The 27,077-nt window shown below is 39.9% G+C and overlaps 1 protein-coding gene across 2 annotated transcripts in view; it reads left to right on the forward strand.

Moving 5' to 3' along the window:
• Positions 1-26,871, forward strand: part of CALCR (calcitonin receptor) — a 143,904-nt gene extending 117,033 nt beyond the window's left edge. For both annotated transcript variants that reach the window (XM_056485660.1, XM_056485661.1), the window contains exons 8-13: positions 3,228-3,381; positions 8,305-8,365; positions 8,460-8,526; positions 10,834-11,052; positions 19,144-19,185; positions 23,600-26,871. In XM_056485660.1, the coding sequence (XP_056341635.1) occupies positions 3,228-3,381; positions 8,305-8,365; positions 8,460-8,526; positions 10,834-11,052; positions 19,144-19,185; positions 23,600-23,821 (765 nt within the window). In that variant the 3' untranslated portion in view covers positions 23,822-26,871. The remainder of the gene's footprint in view (positions 1-3,227; positions 3,382-8,304; positions 8,366-8,459; positions 8,527-10,833; positions 11,053-19,143; positions 19,186-23,599) is intronic.
• Positions 26,872-27,077: the final 206 nt, after the last annotated feature.

A 27,077-nucleotide genomic window follows, 5' to 3' on the forward strand; every position in this document is an offset into this window, starting at 1 on the left:
GGTCAAACATATTTATTTCCCTTTAAACAAAGAAGTGCACAGCTGTAGTGATGGCTCCTAGAGCTGGCTTGGTTTAAAATCGATAACCCTGGCTGGCCTGTTCTCAGCAACTTATTTGAAAAGTCAGTGGGGGGCATTTCCATGGATAACAAGCACTGGAGAAGAGACATTTTATTATCATGCTGAGGGGCTTTCCCACACTTGCTTTCCACAGGGCAGGCTCTCTGGAGTTGACAAGGACTGATGTGACACACAGAGCTCCCAACCTGCCAGCCTGAGTTCCTTTACCCAGGAATGCACTGCAGGAATGGGCACACATGGGAATCTATACAACTTTACTGTGCCAAACAGAGTCAAGCCTTTTGCTCTGACTGAATTAGTGGGACACCTCTTCAGACAATTAGCAGGTTTTTTCCATATTAAATTTTGTTATTACCATTGAAAGTGGAGTTCTGGGGTTTATGTAGTTTGAGGGTTTTGTCTTGACTCACCCTGATGAGTAGCAATGGTAATTAATGGTGCAGATTTCTATCCATAAATTATAAACCAATAACCAAGGAGAGCCTTAGCAGAGAAATGACAAGCACATGTGATGAGAGGCTGCTGGATTAGCTGGGGAGAGCACTATGCCAATTACATTATTGTGCAATTGCAAGGTCCTGCCTAGGCAGATGAACCTGTGGGACTGCTTTGGCAGGACTGGAACATTAACAGTGTTTATAACATGCCAATATGCCCTGCAAAACATCATAGACACTGTTTCTATCTCTTTCTTGTAAAAGAAGAGTAAATTGTTTTATTTCTCCTCTGGGAAATGTTCCAGAATCCTTTTGAAGTGCTTTTGTTGCATACTGCAGCTGTGGTGTTTACAAGAGTTCCATAACTCTCTGCAAGATTTGCAACTAAGAAGAATGTGACTGACTGTATTCTTGTTTACCCCTTTTGCCCCTGAGTAATTATGCCACAATTTAAAGTTATTGCAGGTTACTTTTATGAGGAAGGAGAATTAGCAATAATTCTCCCTTTTTTCTTGGATGCTGTCCTGCAGATCTGTAAAGAACTTTTCTCAGTTTCTGTGACCATCAATGCAATTAAAACATGTGGCCAGGGGCAGCCTCCTTGCTCACAGATTGAGTTTCTTTCCACATTGCATTCTGCCAAAAGAGGTTCATTCTTGGACATCCTTCCAGAAGCACAAGAAAAGCTGCTTTTTTAGGTGGTTACCAGACTTTGAGGACTGGTAATTTTTTCCTGATAATTTTTTCCCGCTTCCCCTTACTATAGCCATCAACAGAACAGTGCAGGACAATGCAGGACAATGCTGTCTGTTTCCAGGCTGTCAAAAAGTGGAACATTTATTTATTCCTTTGCTCATTTGTGACATAATGAAGTTTGCTTATGTTTTAGAGGCTGGGGTAGCTGGCTGATGCCAGGGAGGTGGCACCTGAATCTGTGTGCAGACTGAGGGAAGCATCTGCCAGGCAAGGCAGCCCTTGTAGGGATGGGTGATCAGTAAGGGGAGAAGGGAGAAAAGTAAGCCACTATCTAGGAGGCTGCATAAAGTGTGGGCTGGGAAAAAAGACAATATGTATGTTTATACTGTGAAAAACAGTCCAGGAATGATACAAGAGCCTTAAAGAACATTTTCGCCCACAGAAAAAGGAGCATTTGTTTTGGTGGTGGTGGTATTGGTGGTGGATTGGATTGGGTTGGGTTGGGTTGGGTTGGGTTCAGTATACAACCCTTTTGGACACACCTTTAAGAACTGTTCAGCCACAGTATGAAAAAAAAAAAAAAAGAAGTAACAGTCTGTTCTGTCCTGTATAGCAAGAAAAAACATGAATTACCCAAAAATAAAAATCAGTTCCTCACATTAATCTTGTCAGAATCCTATATCCTAACCTATCAATAAACCTATATTTTGATGAACACCAACCTGCACTGCAAATATGGAAACAGAACTGAATACATGTTTGGGCAATTGGGAATGTTCTTCAGCAACAGAAGCTGGTGGACTGGATGAGTGAGAAGATTTTCTGATCCACAAGGGCAGTCCAGACAAATGCAGAACATGCAGTCCCCTATCTGCTGAACTGCAGAAGTGTCTCCTGAAAGAGAAAAGTGAATCCTAATGACATCTTGTACAGCCCAGGAAGTAAGCTTGGAAAACATTTGCAGAAGTTAAGGGAAAGAAGCATTCTCCTGTGGCCACAGGTGGTGACTGTCACTTTGCCATCACTGCTGTGACCTCACATTTCCAGGTAGCATGTGGTGCTCCCCAGAAGCAGTGGGTCTCTGTCAGCACAGCAATCCCTGCCCACTCCTCCTGGCCCTCCTGGGTTGTGGTGACAAGGGAGTGCAGGTGAAGGACCTCCCTGCCCTCCCTAAGAAAGAAAATGGGCACAAGACCCATCCAGGAGAGGAGCAGCATTGTCCCTCTCCAGCTGGCACTCCAGTAGTGGGCACAACGTGGTTCCCTCCACCATCTGCCCACTGCTTCCCAGAAATTTGTAGCCACAATCACAATCACAAGGCTGTGTCTGCAGCCTTGTCTGAAACATGCGTGGGATCCACTTCACCAGCCCCATTTAGCCCCACCTGTCGATTTGTAATTTCATCAAAACAGCAAAGCAGTCACCTCTCAAAGCAGCAAAGGCAGGATCCCTGGTACCCAACAAAAAGAATCTCTGCTGTCACCAAAACTTGCACTTTCCAGAGGAATTCATTCAGAGCTGGGGCTTGTTTAAACAGTAAATTACTCTGGCTTAGAAGAGACCTGGAAAAAAAACTTAGAAAAGTTTGATCAAAAGGAAGTCACCCAAATTGGAGCTTGATGTTACTCTTTTTCACAGTCCTCCCTGGACTTCTAGAACAAGTTGTTTGTTTCAGTTCTAAAAAAAACCCATCAGATTACAGTGTTTTGAAGGAAATTTTTTTATTTTGTGATACTTTTTGGTGTGTTGTTATCATAATTGTCTTCTACTTTGTGAGGGTTTTCATTTAATTTAAATTCATTTAGTTTAATTTAATTCCTTTAGTTAATCTCATTTATAAAGGTTTAAAATCCTTCTCACTGACAGGTGCTGGAAAAAAGGCCCAAAAAGCAGAAAGAGCTGAGAATTTTTGTTCCCCTTTGCTTCCTCATAGCCTAGCAGTAACATCTGTCTTTGCCTACTTAAATGCAAGATGCTGGCCAAGTGTGTGACTTTCTCTCATTTGTCTGACAGGTGAGCTGCAAAGTGCTGCAGTTCTTTCATCAGTACATGCTGGGCTGCAATTACTTCTGGATGCTGTGTGAGGGGATTTACCTGCACACGCTGATCGTGGTGGCAGTGTTTGCTGAGGAGCAGCGCTTGCACTGGTATTACCTCCTGGGCTGGGGTATGTATGGCACCATCTGTAGCAAGATTGCCAGTACATTCCATTTTTTAGTTCTTCTAGCGCTTATGGACCACTCATGATCTAGTTTATATCATTAGATCACAGCTTAAGACTGAGTTCTTGGACCCTAAGTTTGAGTGTGTGTAATTACATGGGCTTAGGAACTTACAAAAAGCAGCACGAAAATCAGTTTTTTATTTGCTGCAGCTTGGGATTTACAGAAAGAAAAGCTTAAGCTCCGTTAAGAAAAGCTATGGGAGAAAATAAATTTCTGTTCAACTGTATCTTTTTTCTGAAAACAAAAAATTGTTTATTTTTGTCACGTATATGCAAAAACATGAATGTGTGACAGAACTTTAAAGTATAATTTTCCTGGAATCAAGAGGAAAGATCACTATCTGTGTCTCATAAATTGAAGCAAAGACAGCATACAAAAAGAGGAACCAGAATTTCTCTGGAAGGGAATCCATTATCAGATATATTTTGGCATATGTTGTTTTAAAGGAAAAAAATTCATTTTACCTACTAAGCAGATAGTGGCTTTGCTGACAGGATTGGTTTTGTCCAACAGCATGTGATCACATACATATTTCCAAAGAAACTGTGACTAGGTCTGGTTCTTCATCTCCAAATATGCATTCTCTTCTGTTTTCACTAAGGGACCTTACCTTTGTAATGGGCTAGCAGAAGATATTTTCCTTTGGACTATCTGGTCCAATAAAAGACCTTATAAATGTAATCAGTATATAACAATGAAGAATCTTTTACATTTAAATCACTATTTTGAACCCAGTCCACATCAGTGTTGACAGAAAATCAATATAAGTAGCTTTTTTTCCAATTTGGCAGCCATGAATCTCTGGCCTTATTCCAATTTCTGGTAAGGCAGTTCCCCTATCTTGAAACCACTGGTGCAGCAAAGCAGCAAATAATGGACTTTATCCATTGTCCCACTGCAGACAGGGATGTTCCTGCAATCCCTGTCTGGAGCAGATACAATTTATTCTATATTTGCCATCCTCTTCAGCAAAGTTTACTTTTTCAAGATTATTTCATTTACAGCAGGAAAACAGAAAAATAGACTTATTGATTAAACCACTAAAAATTAGGGATTTTAGATTAGATTAATGGATAATTAGATAACTAAGTAATTAGAGGAAAATGACCCAGTTCTATATGCTCTGAAGAAATTTAAAACACTATCTTCAAACACAAGTTAGGCATCCAATATTTTATCCTAAATAGGCAGTAACAGCAAAGTTATCCCCTATCTGGACTTTCATTTTAAAGTCCAGTCATTTACTTTCCTCTTATGATACAAGGCTTAGTGCTCTCTGGATGCCTACATTTGATACCTACATTAGAAAATTTACATTATTTTCTAGTTTATATAGTTTTTAGTGCCAGGTAGCAGTCTCCAGGCATATAATAATTTGTCTTTGGTTGTTTTTGTTTGTTTATTGGGTTTTTCTTCATGAGAACTCCTTTTTTTCTTATGAGAATGGCATCTTTTCTAAGAAGAGAGGCACTTGTAATGTTTTTGGAATTAAAAGTACGGGAAAGGTTATCAGCTCTTAAATGAAAACAACCTTCTTGAAGAACTCTAAATAAAGTTAGAGTTTCTGGACTTTGCCAATCCAAATAGCTGAGTCCTCTTGGAACAAGCAGCCGTACTATCACAAAAAGCCTCATAGCTCAGAATATCTGAATATAAAAAGTCTCATAGGTCTGTGAAACAGCTACCCAATGTGATGAGTCATTTTAAACATTTGCTTTCAGACAAAGCTTTTTCATGTCTTGCAGAACAAGGCTTCCCAAAATAGTGTCACTCCATATCCAATTATGCAAGAGGAATATGGTCACAGACTTTTTTTTTTTTTTTTTTTTTTCTGGAGACATTCAATTTAGGCAGTGCAATTTAATGCACCTATGACATCCAGACTGCAAAGCTAGCAAGCCAGCTGTAGTAGTGCTGCACCAGCAGCATGATGGGGAATTCAGTGAAGTTACCTGATAAGACACACATCAGTATCTGCAGAGCTGCCCAAAAAATAGAGGGTAGTGGCTGTGGTAATAGGGTGCTGATATCTTGAAAAGGAAAAAGTTATTCAAAATGGACATAACTCTTGACAATGGCATCTGCAGCCTTTTTTATGAAATTATATTAATACTTCCACCAAAAAAAAAAGAATTATTAGCACCTCCTAACTAAAGTAGAAATATTAATAATAGCAAAACAGCTTGATTACAACAATCTGGTGACCCCTTAAGTTTGCATGTGTCATTGTAATTCCACTGATTCCAGGAGAAGTAGTGACACAGTCAAATTTTAAACATACACCTATGTTAGTCAGTGGACAGAGATACATTTCTCCAAAGGGCAATACAGAAGAACCAGAGCAGGCTGTGCTCTGAATTACAATTCAAGAGATCAAGGTAAATGTCCAAGATGAAGTTGCTCGTTATTTATTGCTATTGCTAGTTCCTATGCAAGAAGATCTGGCCTACTTTATTTGGAAAAACCACTAATGACATTTGTAAAATAGATTTATAAGAAAAATAAAAATCTGAGCAAATATTAAAAAATCTACCAAAGGTTTGAGGTGATGGAATGGAATCTGACATGGGCAGATGTTTCAAGGCTGATGCCACCAGTTGACCCCTTCTCTGGGAACTGCTGCTGGGCTTGTCATTTCTTATTTGTTATTGTTTCACTGGGTCAGGAAATCACTGTTATGCAGGACAAGAAAACAGCATCAGCTGTGTGCAACAGTACAGTTCACTCTGCTGCTTCAGGCAGCTCCACATGAAAGTGAAAAGGGAGTAATTTATTGGACAGTGCTGAAACTGAGTAACTGAGTGCCTTCCAAATTGTGCTGGGAACACTGACCTAATAGCCAGTTTGTGCTGTAAAGGACCTGACGTGACCTAAAGGGATTTGTCTCCCCCTGGGGTGGCTGGGGACCTTCTCTGCATTATTCACTGCTCACCATGTGTGGGTGAGACATGTAACCATGACCCCACAGTCTTTGATGCTCCACCTCTCCATAAATCTCTGCTTTTTGGCCCTTTACAAGAGAAACGTTTAGCCCTAGAAGAGCCCATCCATCCTGCAGCTGGAAATCTGAGCTTTAGAGGGTCATGAGCTTCTTAGCCTGTAACCAGCTAATGAAGACTTTCCACTGCATTCTTGAGATTTGCTTTTGAGTTTGTTGAGCCAAATATGCTAGGCTAATGCATTTAGCAGAAGAAAAAAGCTCTTTTTACATCTTGTGACATGTTCTACTTGCAATACTCCAGGCCACAGTTTTCAGCTGAAGAAGTTTTGCTATTACAGAAAGGCCCCTTTAAAATTGCATTTCAATCTGTCAATAAAACTAGCTCAGACTTGCTCCATTTCCCAATCAAAATTATTTTCTCAAGCTGTCAATCCCATGAGCACACCCTGAGGTCATAAGCTCCTTTCTTTTTATTCTGAGGTTTTTTTTGTTTTGCTGTTCGTCATCCCCCAAAAAGTGGATTCTGCAGTCAGAGGCCATGGCATCATTTTCTAAAAACATATAAAGGAGAGGCAATGCAGTTTGATCTCTCACAGGTGCATTGTCATCCCAAGGTAAATTGCAATAAAAGCTCTATTTTTTTTTTATTTTTTTTTTTGGCAGTAGAGTAAACATGAGAGTGTCTTATTTATGTATCTTTGGACCTTATTCTCACCCCCCACAATATAGCAAAGGATCCTCCATCTCTTCTAAATATTTTTATGAAACCACTAACATGTGATTAAAAAACAGGAGCTATGTTCTTTTAATCCCTCTGTAATTAATCATGGTGTCAAAGGGATATTTTCACACATTTTCATTTATAATTATAGAAAATCCTCAGCTGAGTGGAAAGGTCTGTGGTTCACAGGGAGCAGGCAGCAGTAGCACCAAAGGCATGCACCAAGCTCTCTGCACAGGACAGACAAGGCAGCAGATCATGTCCAGCTGTCTGTGTGTGCAAGGCTGTGCAAACTGGGATCACCCTGCACTGCAGGCTCCCCAGCTCCAGGTTTCCAGCCTTTTGGAGGGGGATATTGACATTTAAGCAAGATGAAAGGAAATGAAAAGGAGTGGACCAGACTGTCACTCTCAGTGAAATAAGAACTTGAGCTTTCTGCTTTGTTAAGTGTGCTGTGTTGTAAATTTGCTGTAAATTTGTGTAAATTTGTGTGAAATTGTGTATAAAATTGTGTAAATTTGTGTAAATTTGCTCCATCAGCTCCCCATCAAAGCCTCCTTTGAGGTGTCACAAATAAGTCAGGATATGTGGATTTATGGGATTCACAGCTCTTCTCCCTGTTGAGATAAAGCTGCATGGAGTGGGCTTGGCTGCACAGATGCTGAGAACCTACAGAAGATATCACAAAAACTTCCTGGCTCTGAACACTTTCTCATGCCATTGGCTCCAAAAGAGAAACTCTCCACTCTGTTTCTTATTGCTCCATAATCTGGCATGCAAGTCAATGTGCCTCTCTATTGCTCAACAGTTATTTACATGATTTTAACAAGTGTCCCTGCTTTCCTGAGGCAGGACTCCTCTGAGAACAGAATGATCCCTACATCCTTCCCACACTGCCTGCTCACACCCTTCCCTGAAAAAGCCACAGCAGTGCAGGGGAGCCTTGGCTGCAGCTTTGAGATACCCCAGGAGAGCATGGTCTGTGGGTTTTGCTTCTCCTTTTGGCCTGCCGTGGATGTTAGTCCCTTTTGCATCTCACCATTGAGGTGATGCCTGGATCTGGGTGTGACAGAATAAGTTCCTTCCTGAAAGATGTGATTTCCCATCTATACTTTTGTGGACAAGAGACTTATTAGTGTGTGACACATATGAAATTCAAGCTAAACAAATACCAAAACTAATCTGTAACTTCAATCATTTCAGGGTTCCCTTTAGTGCCAGCATCCATTCATGCAGTTGCAAGAGCCAGATACTTCAATGACAAGTGAGTAGTTTTTGAAGGAACTCAGCATTATTTAACTGTGCAGCAAATTTTATTCAAGTTAATAACAAATGTTAATGCTATATTTCTCCTTCAGCTGCTGGATGAGTGTTGACACACACTTGCTTTATATTGTTCATGGACCTGTAATGGCAGCTTTGTTGGTAAGAATATTGTTTGTTATTGTTTGAATATTATACAATTATTATTGTATAATTATTTTAGAAATGTTGCTAACCTGAACAAAGTAGAAGCTTCTGTTACTATAAGTATTTTGGTCAAAACTCAGAAGTAGCTAGAGGTTTTCTGTACTCAGTGTTACAAAGGACAGGCTCACAACACTGTTTTCCAGTGGGACTTGAGACAAACACACTGCATTTATGTGACATCAGTCATTTAACTATGCCTTGGCTGAGCATGGGCTTTGCTGGTCACTGAGCTGGTATGGTCCAAAAGCAGGGAGCTAAAAGAGGCCAGGGAAAGAACTGGACTGGGCTGAGTAGAACAAGATTCAAAGTGCACCTTGGCAATGTGCATACACACAATGTCTGGTATGTCAGCCATGCAGCTGGGCATGATAACCCTGACCTTCCTGACAGGTGCAGAAAGGGTTTTATTCAACCCAAGCCCCAGGCTCATGTAATTGTGTGACCCAAGATGAGCTTCCGTCTCTTTCCTCTTACTTGCATGGACATATCTGCAATAATTGCCTCAGAGATCAAATAATACCACAGTGAGTACTGGGAACACCTTTGAATAAACGCCTTTCCATAAAACAGCTGAAAACAGAAAAGATCTTTCTGCCCTTTCTGGAGAGCAGTCTTTAACAGCCATGTGAAATAGCCCATCCTTCTCTGCATTATAGGTAGTCTGTTGGTCCCATAGAATCACATTTATTGTGGATTTATTGGTTTGATCTTGACTGTATCTGCTATTGCAGTGCCAATTACCATCTGAGAGAATCCATTTAACCTTTCTTTTTATCATTGTGATCCCCATCTGTACATCTTGGCCACAAAGAAAAAAACTAGAGACTATTATGGGAAAAGATCGATCTTTAGCTGTTTTCAAAATAAGACATAATTTCTGTATTGTGCTAATGTAATTTCCAGTCTTATTTTTCTTATGAAGATGTCAATGCCTACAGTATGTCCTGCTTGATTTGCTGCAAAAAATCCCATAGTGGCAGACTGATTCAGAAGAGTAGAGGGTTTTTAACTTTGTAGTCATTCTTTGACTTTTCACAGTTACTTTCAGAAAATCTGAAAGAGAAGGTTAAGCAGAGTGAGTGAAGTCAGAATAGGATGGTGAATAAGGTTTAGATTTAATGTTGAATGGGACCTCAGAAGTAATTTATTATTCCTCTTTTCTAGTACAGCACAAATGTAAAACAGTTGAAAGGCCTCCCAGCATAGTTTAGAAGTGATGAAATGTTTTACCAGAGCTTGCTGATTCACTGTTCTGAAAAAAATCAACTGAAAATTCTGGTATATAGATGTGGTTAGAGCTCTTGAAATATCTATGGAAATTATACAACTTACATAATTATTTCAAGTGCCTGATTTTACTGTAGCAGAGTGGAAAAGAGTGATCTGGGTACACTGGAGACCAAGAGGGTCTGTGATGCCAGGGATGTCCACAGGGCAACCACTGAGCTCATTGTCAGCCTGGGTCTGCCCTCCCTCTTCCTTCTCAGCTCATCCCACAGGGAGCTGTCTGTGAAGCCAGGGTCAAGGGCAGGTTACTCTATGCTGAGATCAGAATTCCAGAAATAACTGAGGAGAGGAGATGCTGAACTACTTGGTATCCCTGATCATAAGGGTCAGGGGCTGGTGTCTGGCATTTCTGCCCTGAGACAGCAACTGTTCCCTGTGGGTAGAGTACCAGGGGGTCCCTGCAGTCTGGTGGAGGCGAGGGATGGCCTAGGATTTCCTCAGGAGCAGCCTTACACCCCAGCTCACACACAAGCCTGGAGCATAGTCCGTGGAGCACACCCCTTAGGGAAATTGTGTGCTCCCATAGGTCCCATGTGCCCAGGGACATGCTGGAGTTTGTCTCACCTGGCAAGGCATCTTGGCAACTCTCAGACTCAGGACAGAGACATGGTTATTTCTAGGGGACAATTCATCCACCCCATTTAAACTTCCAATATAAAAATAATATTTAGTGTTCCCTGGAAACCTTGAATTTGCCCACATCAGTGTCAAAACATCCAGTGCATCCTAGAACTGACCCCTGCCTGCCTGAAGCATCCATGCAGGCTCCAAAGTATGTAGAGCTGCTTAACAGATCTTTCCTGAAAATATTCAAGATATTTTCCAAGACCTGACTGCCAAGGAGCTGCCCATGATGAGATACAATAAAGCTAGAAAATTACACTTTACTGCCATTTATGTACATTTATGTGTATTTTTATTTTGATTGTCTGTTTAATTTTAATGCTTTCACCTACAATAGCTTTGTTTTTGCAGGTCAATTTTTTCTTTTTGCTTAACATTGTCCGAGTTTTGGTGACAAAGCTGAGAGATACCCACCGTGCTGAGTCCAACATGTATATGAAAGCTGTCAGAGCCACTTTAATCCTGGTGCCCTTACTAGGAATTCAGTTTGTTATTATTCCCTGGAGACCAGAAAACCGACTTGCTGGAGAAATATATGATTACATCATGCATATACTCATGCATTACCAGGTATGTAGCAGCTTCAGTGTAGTTGAATTGTTTGATGTTAAGCTAATTTGCTCAAAGGTACTGTTGTTAGGGGTTTTCCCCTGAAGCTGAAAATAACTGGGTTTTCAGTTCTCTTCCAACCATTTCGTAGTATTGGATTATCTGCTCTTAAACAAACCACTGTGTGAAGAACAGAGACAAGATAGGGGAAACAATGTAATAAGTCACCAAAATTATCAGTTTACACTATTTCTAAACTATGAAGAGAAAACTGATTTCACAGAGGGCTTTTATGTTCCAGCACAACTTCTGTTGAAGTGCTCAAATTGACTGGAACTAGTGCTGTGACCTTAATACAAAAATAAGCAGTATTTCCAAACTGTTGTTCAAAGGGAATGCCAACACACAAAATAAAAACAGAGACAACTAAGCTGCATTTGGGAGTTAGAATTCCATTATTAGGCATATTCCATTATCAGGCTGATATTTTGATTTCAAAAATGCTCTGAAAATACATCATTCAGTAAGTCTAGTTTATTTACTTTTGAAAACAAAACAAGCCAAACCAAAATGATTTCAAATGCTGACTTATCTGGTTGACTGACTAGAATATATCTAGTCCTATATTGATTAGGAAAGGCAGTTTTTCACTGCATGTGTGAGCAGTGGTCAACCCAATGAATATGGTGACCTACTTCTTGTTTCCATTCATATGGAAGGTAAGTGAAGAAATTATTTTAATGCTTTAATAAGAAGATAGTTTAAAAAATCAGTAGTGCTTTTTCCTTAAATGAGATTATAAATAAGGTTACCAAAATCTATGCATCCTGTCAGATTATATATCCTGCTTATCATCCTTATCCATTCAAAACTGTGGGTGTTCCTGCTGCTGCATGAGTAGAATAACTGAAGTTATAGGTCTGCTTTTGAAGTCTATGACATCTTATATTACAGTTCTGCTTAAAAGGAATGACAGCCTTGTTTCTTCTATTGTTGCCTGCATTGTTACTTTCCCATTTAGAAAATCTATAAAGGAATATCTCCAAATTAATTTTTTGCTGACAAGTTATTTGATTACAGTTCTAACAAATTAGGATAAGACAGAGTGTTAAAATAATCACTTTACTATTAAAATATCTTATAAGTCTCATGCAGTTGTTGGAGAATTGCAAAACCAATTATAATTGTCTTAATTAAAATTCTAATTGTGATCACTATGCAATAGAAAGTCACCAAACTGAGGTTAGAATGGAGGCTGCAGTGATGAAGGGGGTTGGGTGAGGGAGGAGTCCAGGGAAGGAAAGTTTCATCCCTGATGGGTTCCTTCTGCTCACACAGAACTCTTGACACCTCTGCAGTATAATCTCAGTGTGCTTCCTGCTGGAATTTGGCCTTTTGGAAGGGCTGTGCAGTTGTCCTGCTGGCTGCAGCCAACTGCTTTTCCACTTAGGCTGGATTTTTAACTGTAACCTAAAATAAACATTCTTAATCATTTCCCTACATTTCTCATATGCATATTTAAGATCGACCACTGGCTGTATAATCACTCCTCTGGTGCTCATTTTCTTCTAGGGCTGGTTCTGCAATTAGCAGATCCTGTATGAGCTGGTGTGATGGCTGTGTTTCCCCACTGGCCATTGCCCTCCCATGACCCACAGCACAGCCAGCCTGTGCAGACACCAGCAACAGCCTCTGGGGTTTTGCAGCTCATCATGTCAGTTGTGCACAAGCAGGCATCCTGGGGAAAATCAGCAATCTTTTTTTGGTGCAAAATGTTATACATTCTTCATTTCTGCACTGGTTGAATGAGAAAATTGTATGGCTTTTCTCAAACAGAAAGAGAGACAGGTTTTCACAGCACACGACTTCTTTAAGTGAACATGAAGGATTGATGTGTTAGTTATATAATTCATGTACACAGAAGTGGTGCAAACATGCACTGCAGTTTATTGTAAAACTCAGAGGATTGAAAATAAGAAAGAATTTGTTCACCAAAAACCTCCATGTAATGGTATTTCTTTCAGAGAGTGTTTTTTCTGTTAAGAAACAACACACCAGTATTTTAGTTTAGCTTAGTTTGGTTTAGTTTAGTTTATTTATCAACAAGCTAGGTTTCCTTTTCTGAAGTCACTTCTGAATAACAGCAGGTCTGGTTTTGATCTGTCCCACTCTTTTTTGATGGTATCATCAATGATCACCATTTTAAGCAGAAGTAGTTTTTCAAATATGGTTGTATGAACAATTCACAAACACTGAATGTCTACTGCATGTGTCTTTCACACAATAGACCAGATTCTTCTTAACAGATCTGAAGAACAGGGATATAAATGTTTAAAAAATGGCAGGCTGGATGTTGTGCTGCAAGTGGGAATGCATATACATTTCCAGCTAGCCAACTTCTCATTAATCCTCTGAAGGTGGAGGTTCATATCTTTTCTCACCATCACAAGTATCAGCTCTTTTGTCTCCAGAATGTTGAAATTAAAAAACACCAAGCAAGAGAAAGACATTTCAACCATTACATTGTGGTGTAAGCCCAGCTGGTGATTCAGCCCCACAGAGACACTCACTCCCTCCCTGCACTGGAGTGGAGGAGACAGCTGGAAGGGTAAAAGTAAAAATGCAGGGGTTGAGATAAAGCCAGTTTAGTAGATAAAGCAAAAGCCACATATGCAAGCAAAGCAAAATAATTCATTCTCACCATCTCATGGCCAGGCAGCTGTTCAGCCATCCTCAGGGAAGAAGGGCTCCATCACACGTAAAAATTACCTGGGATGAAAAACAACCAGTGCTCCAAACATCCTCCTTTTTCTTCTTCTCCCACTTTTCATGCTGATCATGATGCCATATGATCTGGGATATTCCTTGGATCAGCTGGGTTGAGCTGTCCTGATGTGTCCCCTCCCACCTCCTTGTGCACTCCCAGCCCACTCAAGGTGGTGTGAGATGAAAAGCAGCAAACTTTTGACTTTTGGATTTCCTGATCAGCCATAGCTAAAACATCCCTGCATTATCCAGCCCACATCCACAGCAGAACCCTTTACTAGCTACTATGAACTAAATTAACTCTACCCTACACAAAACCAGCACACCTCAGTTGGAATGAGCACACCTCTGGCATGAGAACATCTGCCAAAAGCCTGAAAACCCCATCACACTGCCCAGTGAAGAAAAATGGTACACCTGGGCAAAGGTGTAGGAGTGCAGCAGCAGCAGCCCTGGGTCCTGCATGGAGCTGCATTCAGGTCTCCATTCCAAGGCAGAGCAAGAGAGATGTGGCTCTGCTGGAGCTGGGGCTGGAGCTGGTCCTTCCTTCATCCTTGGAACCACTGAAAATGTTTTGAGAAGTCGCAGGCTGTAAAGAGATTGGGGTGCTGTGTTTCTGTCAGAGGTTCTGCTGCTGAGGACCACTACCCCAGCTTCTGATTTCTGACATTTGTCCATAGAAAATGCCTCACAAGAAGAAAGGAAGAGTAGAAAATCAACTGCATGATGCATCAATTAGCCCCACATACAGACACAGTCCTCCCAGAGCTCTCAAGCCAGCCCAGGGATGAATAAGCCTCAGCTTTCCAGCTCCCTACACCAACTTCCATTCTATTCCACTCTATCCCCAGCACAGGCAGGTTTTTAGAGGCAGTCAGGCTACATAAAAGGGCACTGTCACTGTGCCAAAGAAGAGAGAGCCATGGAGGTTTGTGAGGGAGGGGTGGAGGAGCAGCAATACAGGAATACAGTAGCCAAAGCTACTCTTCTCAATGCCTTGGTGACTGAGGCTCTAAATGTATACTCCCAATGAGAAATTAAAATGCTATTCAGCATAAGTGCCTTGGTTTTTATTGGCAAATGAAAAGGGTTTATTCTGCTGAACAGAGAATAATCACTGTCTCCTTCTCCACAAGTGAGATCCCTCGTGTGCCACACTGCAGGCAGCACCCCCAGGACTGCAGCCCCACCCTGCCAGGCAGGAGGATGCAGCTCAGAGGTGCCTGGTCTGGTACAAAGATATTTTGAATGTTTTAGGCCTGGGTTTGGACAGCATAAATATGCATAATTTCAGCTTTCTATGCAGCTTTATACAGAACAAAATTAACCCATTTAAAAGTAGCCTGTTAAAAATAGTGAGAAATTTCAATGTATTTTAGAAGGTATTCATTCCATCTGTTTCTCAGTTTAAAAGGAAATAAATATCCTCTGTAATGCCAAACCAGGCAGAAATATTTTCTCCTTCTGTTCAAACTTAAGGTTATAGGACTGCTTTTGACAACATAAGCGTATTTTCTTTATTTTCTATTCTTTTTTTCTCTTTGAATTATTAGTAGTTTAATAGCTTTTTAATATTTTGAGCCAATTAAGGTTAGGGAAAATGGCTTTTGTAAGCTGGATATAATAAACTGGCACTTTTATATGAAAATTTCATGCAAAAAAATGACAGTAATGAAACCCCCACAGAGAGCAGGAGAAGCAAAGCAAGAGCTTTGGATGCCTCTATCATTTTGCAGCAGTTGGGCTGCTGTCTTCAGCCCTCTCAGGATAATCTCCCAACCTCAGTGGCAGCAGGAGCTGCACAGACACGTTCTTTGCTTGGCTGATTTTTTTCCTTGGAACATAAATTATCAATTCATAATGCAGTAATTTACCTCAGAGTGTGCTGTGAATGAAGTTGGTGAGAAATGCACTGCTGTTTTTCTCAAAGCTTTTTATCCTTGCCAAAATGAGAGAGGTGGGAATGGGATGTACTTCTACTAGCAACCTCAGCCATGATTTTCTTTTTTTTTTTTTGCTGTCCATTCAGCTCCAGAAGTGAGAAGTGAATAGACATGGAACAAAGTCCACGTAGAGAATCAAAAACTCATTTTTATATTATGACCACCCATTAATTATCTTCTACCATCAATAATGTATATATAACCACACTAAAATCTTAACAGCAACACAGTGTATAGTTGATTAGGGCAGAAGCTAGGGCCTGGACATGGTCAGGAACAGCAGAAATAAATATAGCTATATATGGGGTTTTTTTTTTGTTTAATGGAGACATAAACTAGAGTAAAAAAATAAAAAGAGGTATGGGAAACCTATGTAAATTTGCAGAATCTGCATATCTGTTTATTTTTATCCTGTGCAAATTACTTGAACTTCTCTCCAAGGCACTTATGTCTTCTAGGAGAGTGAGATACAAATTAAATACCCATCAAGTAAAGAATTTACTTAGGCCAGTAGAGTCACTTAAACACTGGAAAAACCTCACTACAGAGTTAATAAGGTATGTGAAGGTCTGAGAGCTGCTGTCTCTGAGAATCCCTATGGCATGGTTCAGCTAAAAGCCACATTCATTTGTTCTTCACACAGTTTCAGAAATAAAGAATTTCAGAAGAACTCATTAAAGGCCCTCATCTTAAAATAAATATATTCTTCATTTCTGCTTTCAACACCACAGCCAACGTTATCTTGCTGGGAGCAGACAATATATCACAGGTTAGTTTAACAACTCCACACAGTGGCAGAGAAATATAATTGACTAAGACATCTCGTCCTCAGCAAGAATTGTATCCTGAGCAAAAACCAGTAGCAGTTAGAATTTGGAAGATATATGTCAAAGAGATATGAGAAATAGCCCATGGACCTTAAATTAAATAATTAACCTACATGTAGTCTGTCACATGTTTTAATAGATCCCCTGTAGAATTATGGTCATCCCAAGCCCTCCTGGCTCCAGACAGACAAAGCTGGTGTCTGCTACTGATATCTCTGTAGCTTTACAGCTGAAGATAACAACAGTCCTCTGAACAATGGGCAAAACTTTATGTATGAAGAGACAGAAATAGAAATAGAAATAGAAATAGAAATAGAAATAGAAATAGAAATAGAAATAGAAATAGAAATAGAAATAGAAATAGAAATAGAAATAGAAATAGAAATAGAAATAACAAAAAGATAGGTGGCAGAGTCCAGAGGGCCATGGCAGGTGGAAGAAGAGCAATGGGATATGCATGGAACAGACTAGAGAAAACAATTTCTTCAGCCAGAACATGTACAACGTGCGTGGTCTCGAAATGACAAGAAGCCAGGTGTACTTTCTCACTCTAAACTAGAAGAGAAACTGAAAGGGATATGAGGCATCACTCCACCTTCCTCTTTAGCTTTTCTGTCAGAAGTTGGCAGTAGAAAACAGTTAAGGGAACAAAACTCTTGAATAACAGAAAAGTGGAGCAATTGCAGGATGTGACAGAACTGAAATGGAAAATGGCTTCACTTCAGTAGTTCAGGTTCAATTTCTGAACTGAGGTTCCTACAGTCCCCCTAAACACTCTCACTGAAGAGTAAACTTGAAAAAAAATTCTCTGCTTCTTTCTATCCCCCTGCTTCTTTCTCTCCCCCTGCTGTCTTCTGATTTTCCATGCCTCGTGTAGACTGTCCATTGAGCATCCCTGCTCCCAGAGGAGACCAAGATCCATCTGGTTTGCCACTATGGCTGACTGCTGTTAGTGAAACCTCATTTAGCACAACAGCAGACCCTGCTTCAAGGGTGCACAGTGCAGTGCAAGAGCAGAGGTTTTGCCCAGCTGGGCACATTTCTGCAGCACAGCTCAAACAGCATTGGTACAGGCTGCAAGGAACTGGCACCTTTTCTACCCTTGCAAAAATTTTGATTTAGGAGCATCTGGTCTGGCAAAGTCCTGCTTTAGAGTTGTAAGGTTTTGTTAGAATTTGTGGAGCTTCTCAGCCCAAAGTTTATGGACAAGCTATTGTGTATTCCTGACTGCATGCTGAGATTGGAGTATTTTGAGAATACTCACTGCTTTGCCAAAATATGAAAAGAAACTTTTTTTCTTACTATGACTACCCTTCATCCTCCTCCTACATGCTGTTTCATGTTGATATTTGAATTTATGTCAAATAACAAATTCTGCACCAGAGAAAATCTGTTAGAGAAAAATAATTGTCAATATTGAAGTGGTCAGCACTTGTCCAAACCAGCCTGTGTATCTCTATATAAACATTTTGTAAAAAATTATTGCTTATTCTGTTTGTGGTGCAAAATATGCATCTGAGAGTTCAAGACATTTTGCAAAGCATTATCTGCAGTTCAACTGGTAATCATTTAAATGAAGGTTTTATAGAAAAGATACAGCTGTAAAGCTCTTCAAAGCAGCCCTTGGGAGCACGAGCTGCATTGCAGTTTTCCCCTCAATTTCACAAACTGTCATACATTTAGTTTATAATAATTGCTTTAAGTAATTTCAAATGAAGGCATTTGGCTCCCAGTGATCCTATGAAATGCTTTTTTAATAAGAGTGAGTTAATTTAGGACATGGACCAGTGTAACTACATAATCCTGAATGGCAGGCTCTGTGCAAGGATTTTCTCTCTTAATAATTTCATACTTTCCCATCTCATATTCCTGCCTTGGCCCTGTTTAATCCTATAGCAGTAGTGAAAAGCTATCTGAACAACTGTGGTGATGGTGAAATTAAATTAAAGCCTTCTACAGCCAAGCTATGATGTGCAGTGAGTGGCTTTTTTTTTCTGCCTCCCTACCTTCCAACTCACATGTTATGATGGATTTTTCCCTCTTTCTGGCATTTACACCTCTTCTCATATCCTCTCCATCCATTGTGGTGCCCAACATAGCAGTTCACTTATCCTGACATACAGTTCAATTTAAAGCCTTCCTGGGACAGCTGGATTCTCTGTTTCTGACACTTTTGACTTTTGACTGGATAGCTACACTCTGATTAATGAGTGGAAACATATAGGACAAAATTCCTCCACCATCTCTTCAGCAAAATCAGTGGCAGTGTGGCTCTCCTCTGTAAGCAAAATATATACCTACCTTTTATTTTTCTTTTCTGCTTCTCTTAAATATAAATAACTTCATAGCTGTAACAGATAATCAATAAATTCTAGTAATACAGAGGGGGAAATGGTAAAACATTATGAAAAGACAAAAAATCCATTTAATAGCATACCAGTGAAAGATAGGGAGTGTCTGTGATGCAGAGGAAGTGGATTAATGTTTTTATCTTGTATCCATTAGGTCCAAATTTCCAAAATATGATGAAGTCTGTATATTCTGATCCCTAAACTCTTTTCTTTTCCTTCTCTTAGGGTTTACTTGTAGCTACAATATTCTGCTTCTTCAATGGCGAGGTAAGTACACAAAAAGCAGAAAATGAGCAGAACTTGTAAAATAGTCATCTTGCTATTCATTAATGCAGATGTGAAGCATATTACAGTACAAACTTTGAAACCACACCAGGTTGTTTTTGCTCTCTACACACAAGCAGTGGTGTGCATTTCTGACAGCTCTGTGCAGAGTGTGGATGGAATATCTCAGAGCAGATTAATCAGGTGTGTTACCATTGCAAGGCAGATGGCACCTGATGAGGTACAGGCACAACACTCTTGCCCTACTATCTGCAAGTTTGAGATGGAGGTCTAAGTAAAGGAGGAAAATGCTTTATTCTCTTTCCTGGCCCAGAACAGCAGGAAGGACCACAATACTCACTCAGAAGCAGAGAAGTTATTCAGGGATCTGCCTGAAGAATGCTGTGGGGAGCCCAGGCCAGAGCCATGGCAAATCCATCTCTGTCAGAGGTGGAGGAGTGCAATTACTTGTGCTCCTTTGAGAATTAGCACTGCCTTTTTACAGCCAATGTTTCATGCACAGCAATTGAGAAATAAAAACTGTGGAGGCAAAGATCTCTCCCATTCTCTTACAGCTGGATCATATATATATATATACACCTACAGTGGGTTTTAAATCCACTTTACCTTCTTTTTTTTTAAACAAAAAATAGCAGATTAAAATATGTCAAGAGTCATTTAAATTCCACAAGCAAGCAATTTTCCAAAGATGCTTGGCAGAAAAAAGCTTTTTCAACACATCAAGAGCATTCAGCTGTAGCAAAATAAAACACCATGATTCTTAGCAAAGCTAGGAAGTCTCTTAAAAAGTTCATTTTCAACCCAGAGCTGATGAATTAGATACAGAGCAAACTTTGTGATGCTAACACTCAGTAAGTCAACACAGAGAGATATTTGTGCTCTTGTTTATCCCTGTATATTATTAGAAACCAGCAAATTCCATATAATGGCATGACCACACTGATATTTTGATAGAGACTGGAAGCAAGTTATCTTACTGATAAGGTGTTACTGGCTGATTTGATAACATTCAGGATATAAGAGAGTATTAAATTCTGCCACCACTTGTTGACATCTGTGTACATTTGCCTCTGGCTGGCTCCCTGTGTGAACATAAAGAGAAACTGAAGAATAAAAAAGATGAGAGGCCTCAGCTGCAGTTCTGTAGCAGGGCTCCTCAGGAGGCATGAAAGAGAATGGCAAAATGTGAGCAGCTCATCACATCAGAACCTAACATGAAATGAGAGCTGTAAAGATCATGTTACAGAAGTTCACAGTTTCATGCATCCAGCTAAACAAAGTTGAAGAGATGCACAACTCTTTTCCTAACACATTTCTGTCCCCAGTATCTGCAGGCTACTATCACCTTTCTCCTTCAGCCTTGCTGTCATCACTCTATAACATCCATGCCCTGGAAACAAAGGAAACTTCTGATACTCCCTGGTATGGAGGACCTGTTGTGGAGAAAGTCGAGATTAGTCAGGCAGTTTTTGAAGCATCCTCTGCCTGTAAGAGTGACTGCATCTCTAGGTACAAGCAGTACTCCAGTGTCTCCTCACTGGCCTCCAAACAATGTGTTTCCCCAAAATCCTGGTCTTGAACATGGCTTTCTTCTCTCCCCACAGTGTCACCTCCATTTTTTTTTCAGATTTGGTTTTGCTAAACAGATTCCCTTTATGTTTTATAGCTTTAGTGCCATCTCTAATGAAAACACCCAGATTTTTCTAGATTAAAGGTTGTTGCAATGCTAAAAATTAGGAAAGGCCACAGTAAGATGCACTGAAAACATAAAGTATCTTAAAGTATATTAGTTTCATAGTTTCATCAACTAACTCTAATTGCAAAGTACTTTTGGCAATGCTACAATGTCAGAAGAGCATGTCCACCTTTGCAACCCCAGGAATACAATTCTCAAGGTATGCACCAAGGAATACATCCAAGGCATCTCATTGCCTGTATGCATGACTGATGACTCCTTGGTGGAGCAGCTGGTCAGAAACATGGATCAATGTCAGGCAGTAAAAAAAATGACTGTGAGGATGCAGGTTTCTCAGATATGTTGAAAGTGATTTTATTGGTGCTTGGGTACTTTTCACCATTCAGATTTGCAGACTATCAGTGGCAGGAGTGCTGCTACTCTCTCATTGTTTTCTTCAAGGAAATTTTATTTAGGGAAGCTTTTTTTAGAATTTCCCATTAAGGTGAGCAGTATCAAAGATGAATATCTCTAATACAACTGAAGACAGTTTGATGCTACTTGCAACAGCACATTACCCATAAACACCCAGCAGATTTTATGCATTTGAGTAGCTGGGCTGGGCTGGGCCAGGAGAGGTTGAAAGGATTGTGACCCCTTCCTCCCATTTATTTCTGCAGTTACACAACCTGTAGACATACAAGACACAAAACCTATAGAAAAACAGCAACAGACTAATGCCAAACAGGTATTAGGGCCTTCCAAAGGGAGTACTAACCTGAGTTTGACTAAGAAAATTGAGCTAACTTCTCCTAGTCCTGTTGTATGCAGAATTGCATAGAACAAAGGCAGTCTTGTCTTTGGTCATGATATAAAATTTTTTCCAAGCTTCTGCATACATCTGCTGCCATAGAGGCTGAAATTATTACTCACGAGAAAATTCAGTGTGGGGCAAGGAGATTAATTTTACTACTGCAGAAGCTTGGCTAATCTGGGATTTACTTTTTCCTACTGGAACATTTAACTTCAAGACAGAAATACATTAATCTTAGCCAGGACAAACAATGCTAAACACAGAACTTCTTTACTGTGTTTTAAAGTGCATTCATCAATAGTGCTGCACTTACCTCTAGAACCATGAGCCCATCTACAGAAAGAAATCTAAAAATAATAATAAAAAGCTGTACCAATGTATGCATTCATCTGGAAGAACACACAAACAATGTGGGGTTTTTTACTTTTGAAATGAAAAATATTCTTGTACCTTTTCTTATAAAATCTTGGTGTCCAGCAGCACTGTAGATTCTCTGTCCAACACCAACAGTTATGTACAGATGATACCAGGTCTCTGCAATAGTCTGCTCCCCAGACCACATTTTCAAGCCTGGGATTGATTCTAGACTGCAAGGCTGGACAACAGAATGGAAAGTCTATTTGGGGAAAAAGCAGCCATGTGTCTTATGTGCCAATGAGCTGTGAATGGCTAATAGAGAAGAGAAAAGCATTAAAGTCTTGGAGACTAGAGTAAATAAACCTGAGCTCTTCATTACTTCAGTCTTTGCTTTCTTTTATCTGCCATCACAGTGGAAAGCATGGCAGGCATCACCCTGCACCTCCTGGTCCCCAGGTGCCTCCTCAGCCATTAATATGTCATGGCTGTGCATGTGATTTTCAGTAATGCTGCTTACATATTTAAAATCCATGCCTGAATGGTTTTAGCTGGCACTGAGTTACAAACATCTGAGATTCTTGGAATCGTGGCAGAAAACTAGATTAGCAAGTTTTACTCAAATCAGCAATTTGTACAATCCATTATCCATTTGTGGCCAGGTCCTTGTACAAACAAGCAGTTCAGCAGAGAGCAAAAAAAGATGGTTTGAGCTTGTGCTCTCACTCTACTATTCATAAGAAAGGCTCATTACTCAAGGCTGAGCTTCTTCAGTTATCAAAATGCATTAGGCATTTCAGGGGCAAGAATCCAGCTGCAGCATCAGCCCTTTTCCTTTTCCCTTTCCTTTCCTTTCCTTTCCTTTCCTTTCCTTTCCTTTCCTTTCCTTTCCTTTCCTTTCCTTTCCTTTCCTTTCCTTTCCTTTCCTTTCCTTTCCTTTCCTTTCCTTTCCTTTCCTTTCCTTTCCTTTCCTTTCCTTTCCTTTCCTTTCCTTTCCTTTCCTTTCCTTTCCTGAAACTTCCCTTTCCTTTCCTTTCCTTTCCTTTCCTTTCCTTTCCTTTCCTTTCCTTTCCTTTCCTTTCCTTTCCTTTCCTTTCCTTTCCTTTCCTTTCCTTTCCTTTCCTTTCCTTTCCTTTCCTTTCCTTTCCTTTCCTTTCCTTTCCTTTCCTTTCCTTTCCTTTCCTTTCCTTTCCTTTCCTTTCCTTTCCTTTCCTTTCCTTTCCTTTCCTTTCCTTTCCTTTCCTTTCCTTTCCTTTCCTTTCCTTTCCTTTCCTTTCCTTTCCTTTCCTTTCCTTTCCTTTCCTTTCCTTTCCTGAAACTTCCCTTTCCTCTTTCCTCTTTCCTCTTTTTTCTTTTTTCTTTTTTCTTTTTTCTTTTTTCTTTTTTCTTTTTTCTTTTTTCTTTTTTCTTTTTTCTTTTTTCTTTTTTCTTTTTTCTTTTTTCTTTTTTTCTTTTCTCTTTTTTTCTTTTCTCTTTTTTTCTTTTTTCTTTTTTCTCTTTCCTTTGCAGGGGTTTCCATCATGCCTCACCCTGGCTGTGTGTGTCCCTGACAGGTCCAAGGGGCTCTCAAGAGGCAGTGGACCCAGTACAAAGCCCAGTGGGGCGAGAGGCGCCGGGAGCACTGCTCCACACGATCTACCTCCTACACTGCCACGTCAATCACAGAGGTGCCTGTCTACCTCTGCCATCACGATGCCAGCAATGAACAGCTAAATGGAAGATACCTGGAGGACTCTGAACTCGTTGCATTAAAATCTGGAGAGACGTCTGCCTAGCTGAGCACCTACAGCCACTGCAAACACATCATTTCATGTTCTGCTTGTGAAAAAATTGGGAGGAAGGGTGGGAGTGTGGAAATCTAAGATGCTGTGTCAGAGCTCAGGCCCAGGCAGAAGGACACATCCTGTTCAAACCACACCAGCCTCTGACAGCAGTGATGTAGAGGCAGTGTGATGCAGACCTGGAACAGCATTTGTTCCTGTGCACTGCAGGAGGGAGTGAACATGGGCCTGCCCACAGGCTGCATAATCTCCACATCTCCTGATCCCATCTGACATTTGTAACACCCCCAGGTAGCCCATAGCAAATAGGAAAGAAAGAACCAATATGTGGCAATTGGAAACTTTCAGCACTTTTTGCTTTTGGTACTTTTCCTTAACACTAGATTTTAAACCATCAACTTTCACTATGTGTAACTGACTTGGAGTCCTTTATTTTCCCTTTTAATGAAATTGATGTCTGCTTAAAAGATTTCACACATTGCAAGACAAATCAAACATATGAACAGAAAGTCATTCCAAAGTATTGAAATCTTGATGCTTTCCAAAGAATGCCACAAAATATTACCATCCCCAAAGGATACCCCAAAATATTATCATCCCATTAGCAGAGCATAAGTCAAATTAAGATGAAATAGTTATTGCATACCAAGATCTCAAACATCCTCAGAGAAACAGATCCATTCTTCAGAGTTAATGACACAAGTTCTGAAGGCATCTCCAAATAGATTTTGTTTAACAATACTGGTAGTTCAAGAATATTTATTTACAGGAAAAATTGTCACCCTATTACTCTGCCCAGGAACTCATCATTAAGACACAATTCTCTTACTCTGAACAAACTGTGAAATTTGTTTGGTAACTATGGGTTAATTCAGTAGGCATTCTGAATTGAGTGCTAGATGAATGCTTGTCTCTGTTATGAATTTGTGATCATGGCAGTAAATAGTCCCATGAAAGAAATCAGGAACCAATATCTTAGCACAGGAAACATCTACCTTTAGAATCTGATTGCTCTCCTTAGTTTATTATCATTAGATAGTCTTGCCAAAAACCTTTATAACCTATTTCTGCTATGATTGAAATTAGCAGAAAAATCCCTGTTAACTTGGATGAGCAATGAACAACTCTTCAGTGTTCAGGAATGAGTTACACAATACAGTTCAATGTAGGCTTCAAAAATATGAGACCATTTCCTCCACGGTGATCTGAAATAATTTTTAAATATTTTATCCAGCCAGGCTGATTTTTCCTTCCCTGACACCACCAGATCCTAAGCTTTACCCTCATTTTGTAGATTTTGAGTGACCATCTCACTGGAAAAGTCCCTTCCAGGACTGAGCTCACGAGGAAGAGCTGCAGAGCCAGCACTGTGAGGAGGGACAGATTTGTCCAATGCACACAGGAGGCAATGCCTTGCAGGGAAGGAGGCTGCTCTGTTCTCACCACCAGCACATGCACCAGCTGTGCACCACGACACATCCCCAGAGTGAGAGAAGCTGCTGGCTCTGCCACTGTAGAACAAAAGAGGAGCTGGGGAACAAGAGGAATTCTCTGCTGGCAGTGCAGGTCATCACATGGTCAGTCCAGCAGAACACTTACAAGAAAATACCATGTGTGTGTTTGTTCCAGCCACATGCCTATTTTTCAGACTTCAAGGAATACAAAGACAGTTATTTTTTCAAACAGTTTTTCTCATATTGCTATTTCTACTTTCACCAGTGAACAATAGGAAATGGAGGAGTCAGTTATTAAGTGGCTCTGCTATGAATCTGTATTATTCTGAATAGCTTTAGGGCACACTGCACTTCCCAGGAGGGCTGCAGAAGGCATTCCTGCTTTCTAAAGACACAGATGAGCTGATTGTAAAAGAAATGTGCATAATATGGAGAGTTCAATAATGAACATGTTGGTTTTAATAATGTATATGTTTACAACGTGTAAGTGCAAGATGTTTCACAGTCAGTTCTGTTCATGTGGATGTTCAAAATGGAAATGCTTTACCATTATATTGATTGTTTTCTCTCTTTGCTAATGATATTTTCTTGCTCTGTTTGGTAGAGTGCTCTGAAAAGTTAAATTCAGGATCTGAGGTTTAGGATACTGTTTGCAGCTTCAGTGTGCTTGTGGCAGTCTTTATGGACTTCAGTCAAGGGATGATGACTTCCAGCCACAAAAAATTTGGTATAACATACACACTGAGTTTAGGGCTGTCATCACACTTGGATTTTGCAGGAAGGGCTGAGTTTTAAAGGTACTTACTGAGTAATTTCTAATCAAAATATTTTCCAATGGGAAATGTTGTTTTTCTTCATCTCAAGATGGTTTGAAATGTTATCATTGCACACATAAGGTACATTTTACTCTCTGCTTTATAAATAGCACCATACACTAGTGACAGTAATATTGAGAATGCTGATACTATCTCAATAATTCCTATTTTGACAGTAGGGTGGTTTGACTAATGGATTTCACAAGAACAGCAGAAACATGTAATTAATGTATCAGTGTATCAAAAAGTACAGAAGGAAGCTGACATTTGAATTAATGGATTCAAGGTATACTTTAAGAGGAAAGCAACCTCACATTTTTCACCTCTGCAGTATCTGTTTCCTCTCAAACATCACACCCAAGACATGAAAACCCAGCTTAGTGAGCATTTGCTCTGGCAGAAGGTTTTGTGTGGTTGCTCTGGGTGACTAAATCTATCAGGAAGATAGATTTAGATGGATGCTGGTTGTTTTTCTTTATGAGGTACAGAAACACAGCACAAATTAAAATATTTGTTGTGGCATGGGATGTTGAAAGTAAGAGTTGAGTTTTATTTTATTTACTTAATAAATATATTTTATCTGAAATAAAACATAAACAAAAGTACAGACAATTTTCTCTGTATTAAAATTGTTAGCAATAATGCTACCTTAATTAAAACACCACAAAGTGTTCATGTAGCAAAATAACTCTGCTTTGGGATAAGAACAACCCTGCAAATGTGGTGAATTTCTAGTCTCTTCTCCCATTCTTTGCCAGCCTCAATAAACAAAGTATGAGCAGACTTACAAAGATGGAAATCTGAAATACTGAAAATGTGAAGGTACCACATTTCCACTGCTGGTAACTTTTAAAGTTTGGTGTTTCTTTGTAAATCTAAGTACTTCTCAAAAACTTGGGGATCTGAAACCTAAAAGTCATTTGCACTGGAACAGTAATTGACCCCAAGCCAATGAGAATCTGCAGTGTGAACATGCCCTCT

The sequence above is a fragment of the Oenanthe melanoleuca genome, chromosome 2 (genome assembly GCF_029582105.1).
Source record: "Oenanthe melanoleuca isolate GR-GAL-2019-014 chromosome 2, OMel1.0, whole genome shotgun sequence".
In the NCBI taxonomy this organism is placed as follows: domain Eukaryota; kingdom Metazoa; phylum Chordata; class Aves; order Passeriformes; family Muscicapidae; genus Oenanthe; species Oenanthe melanoleuca.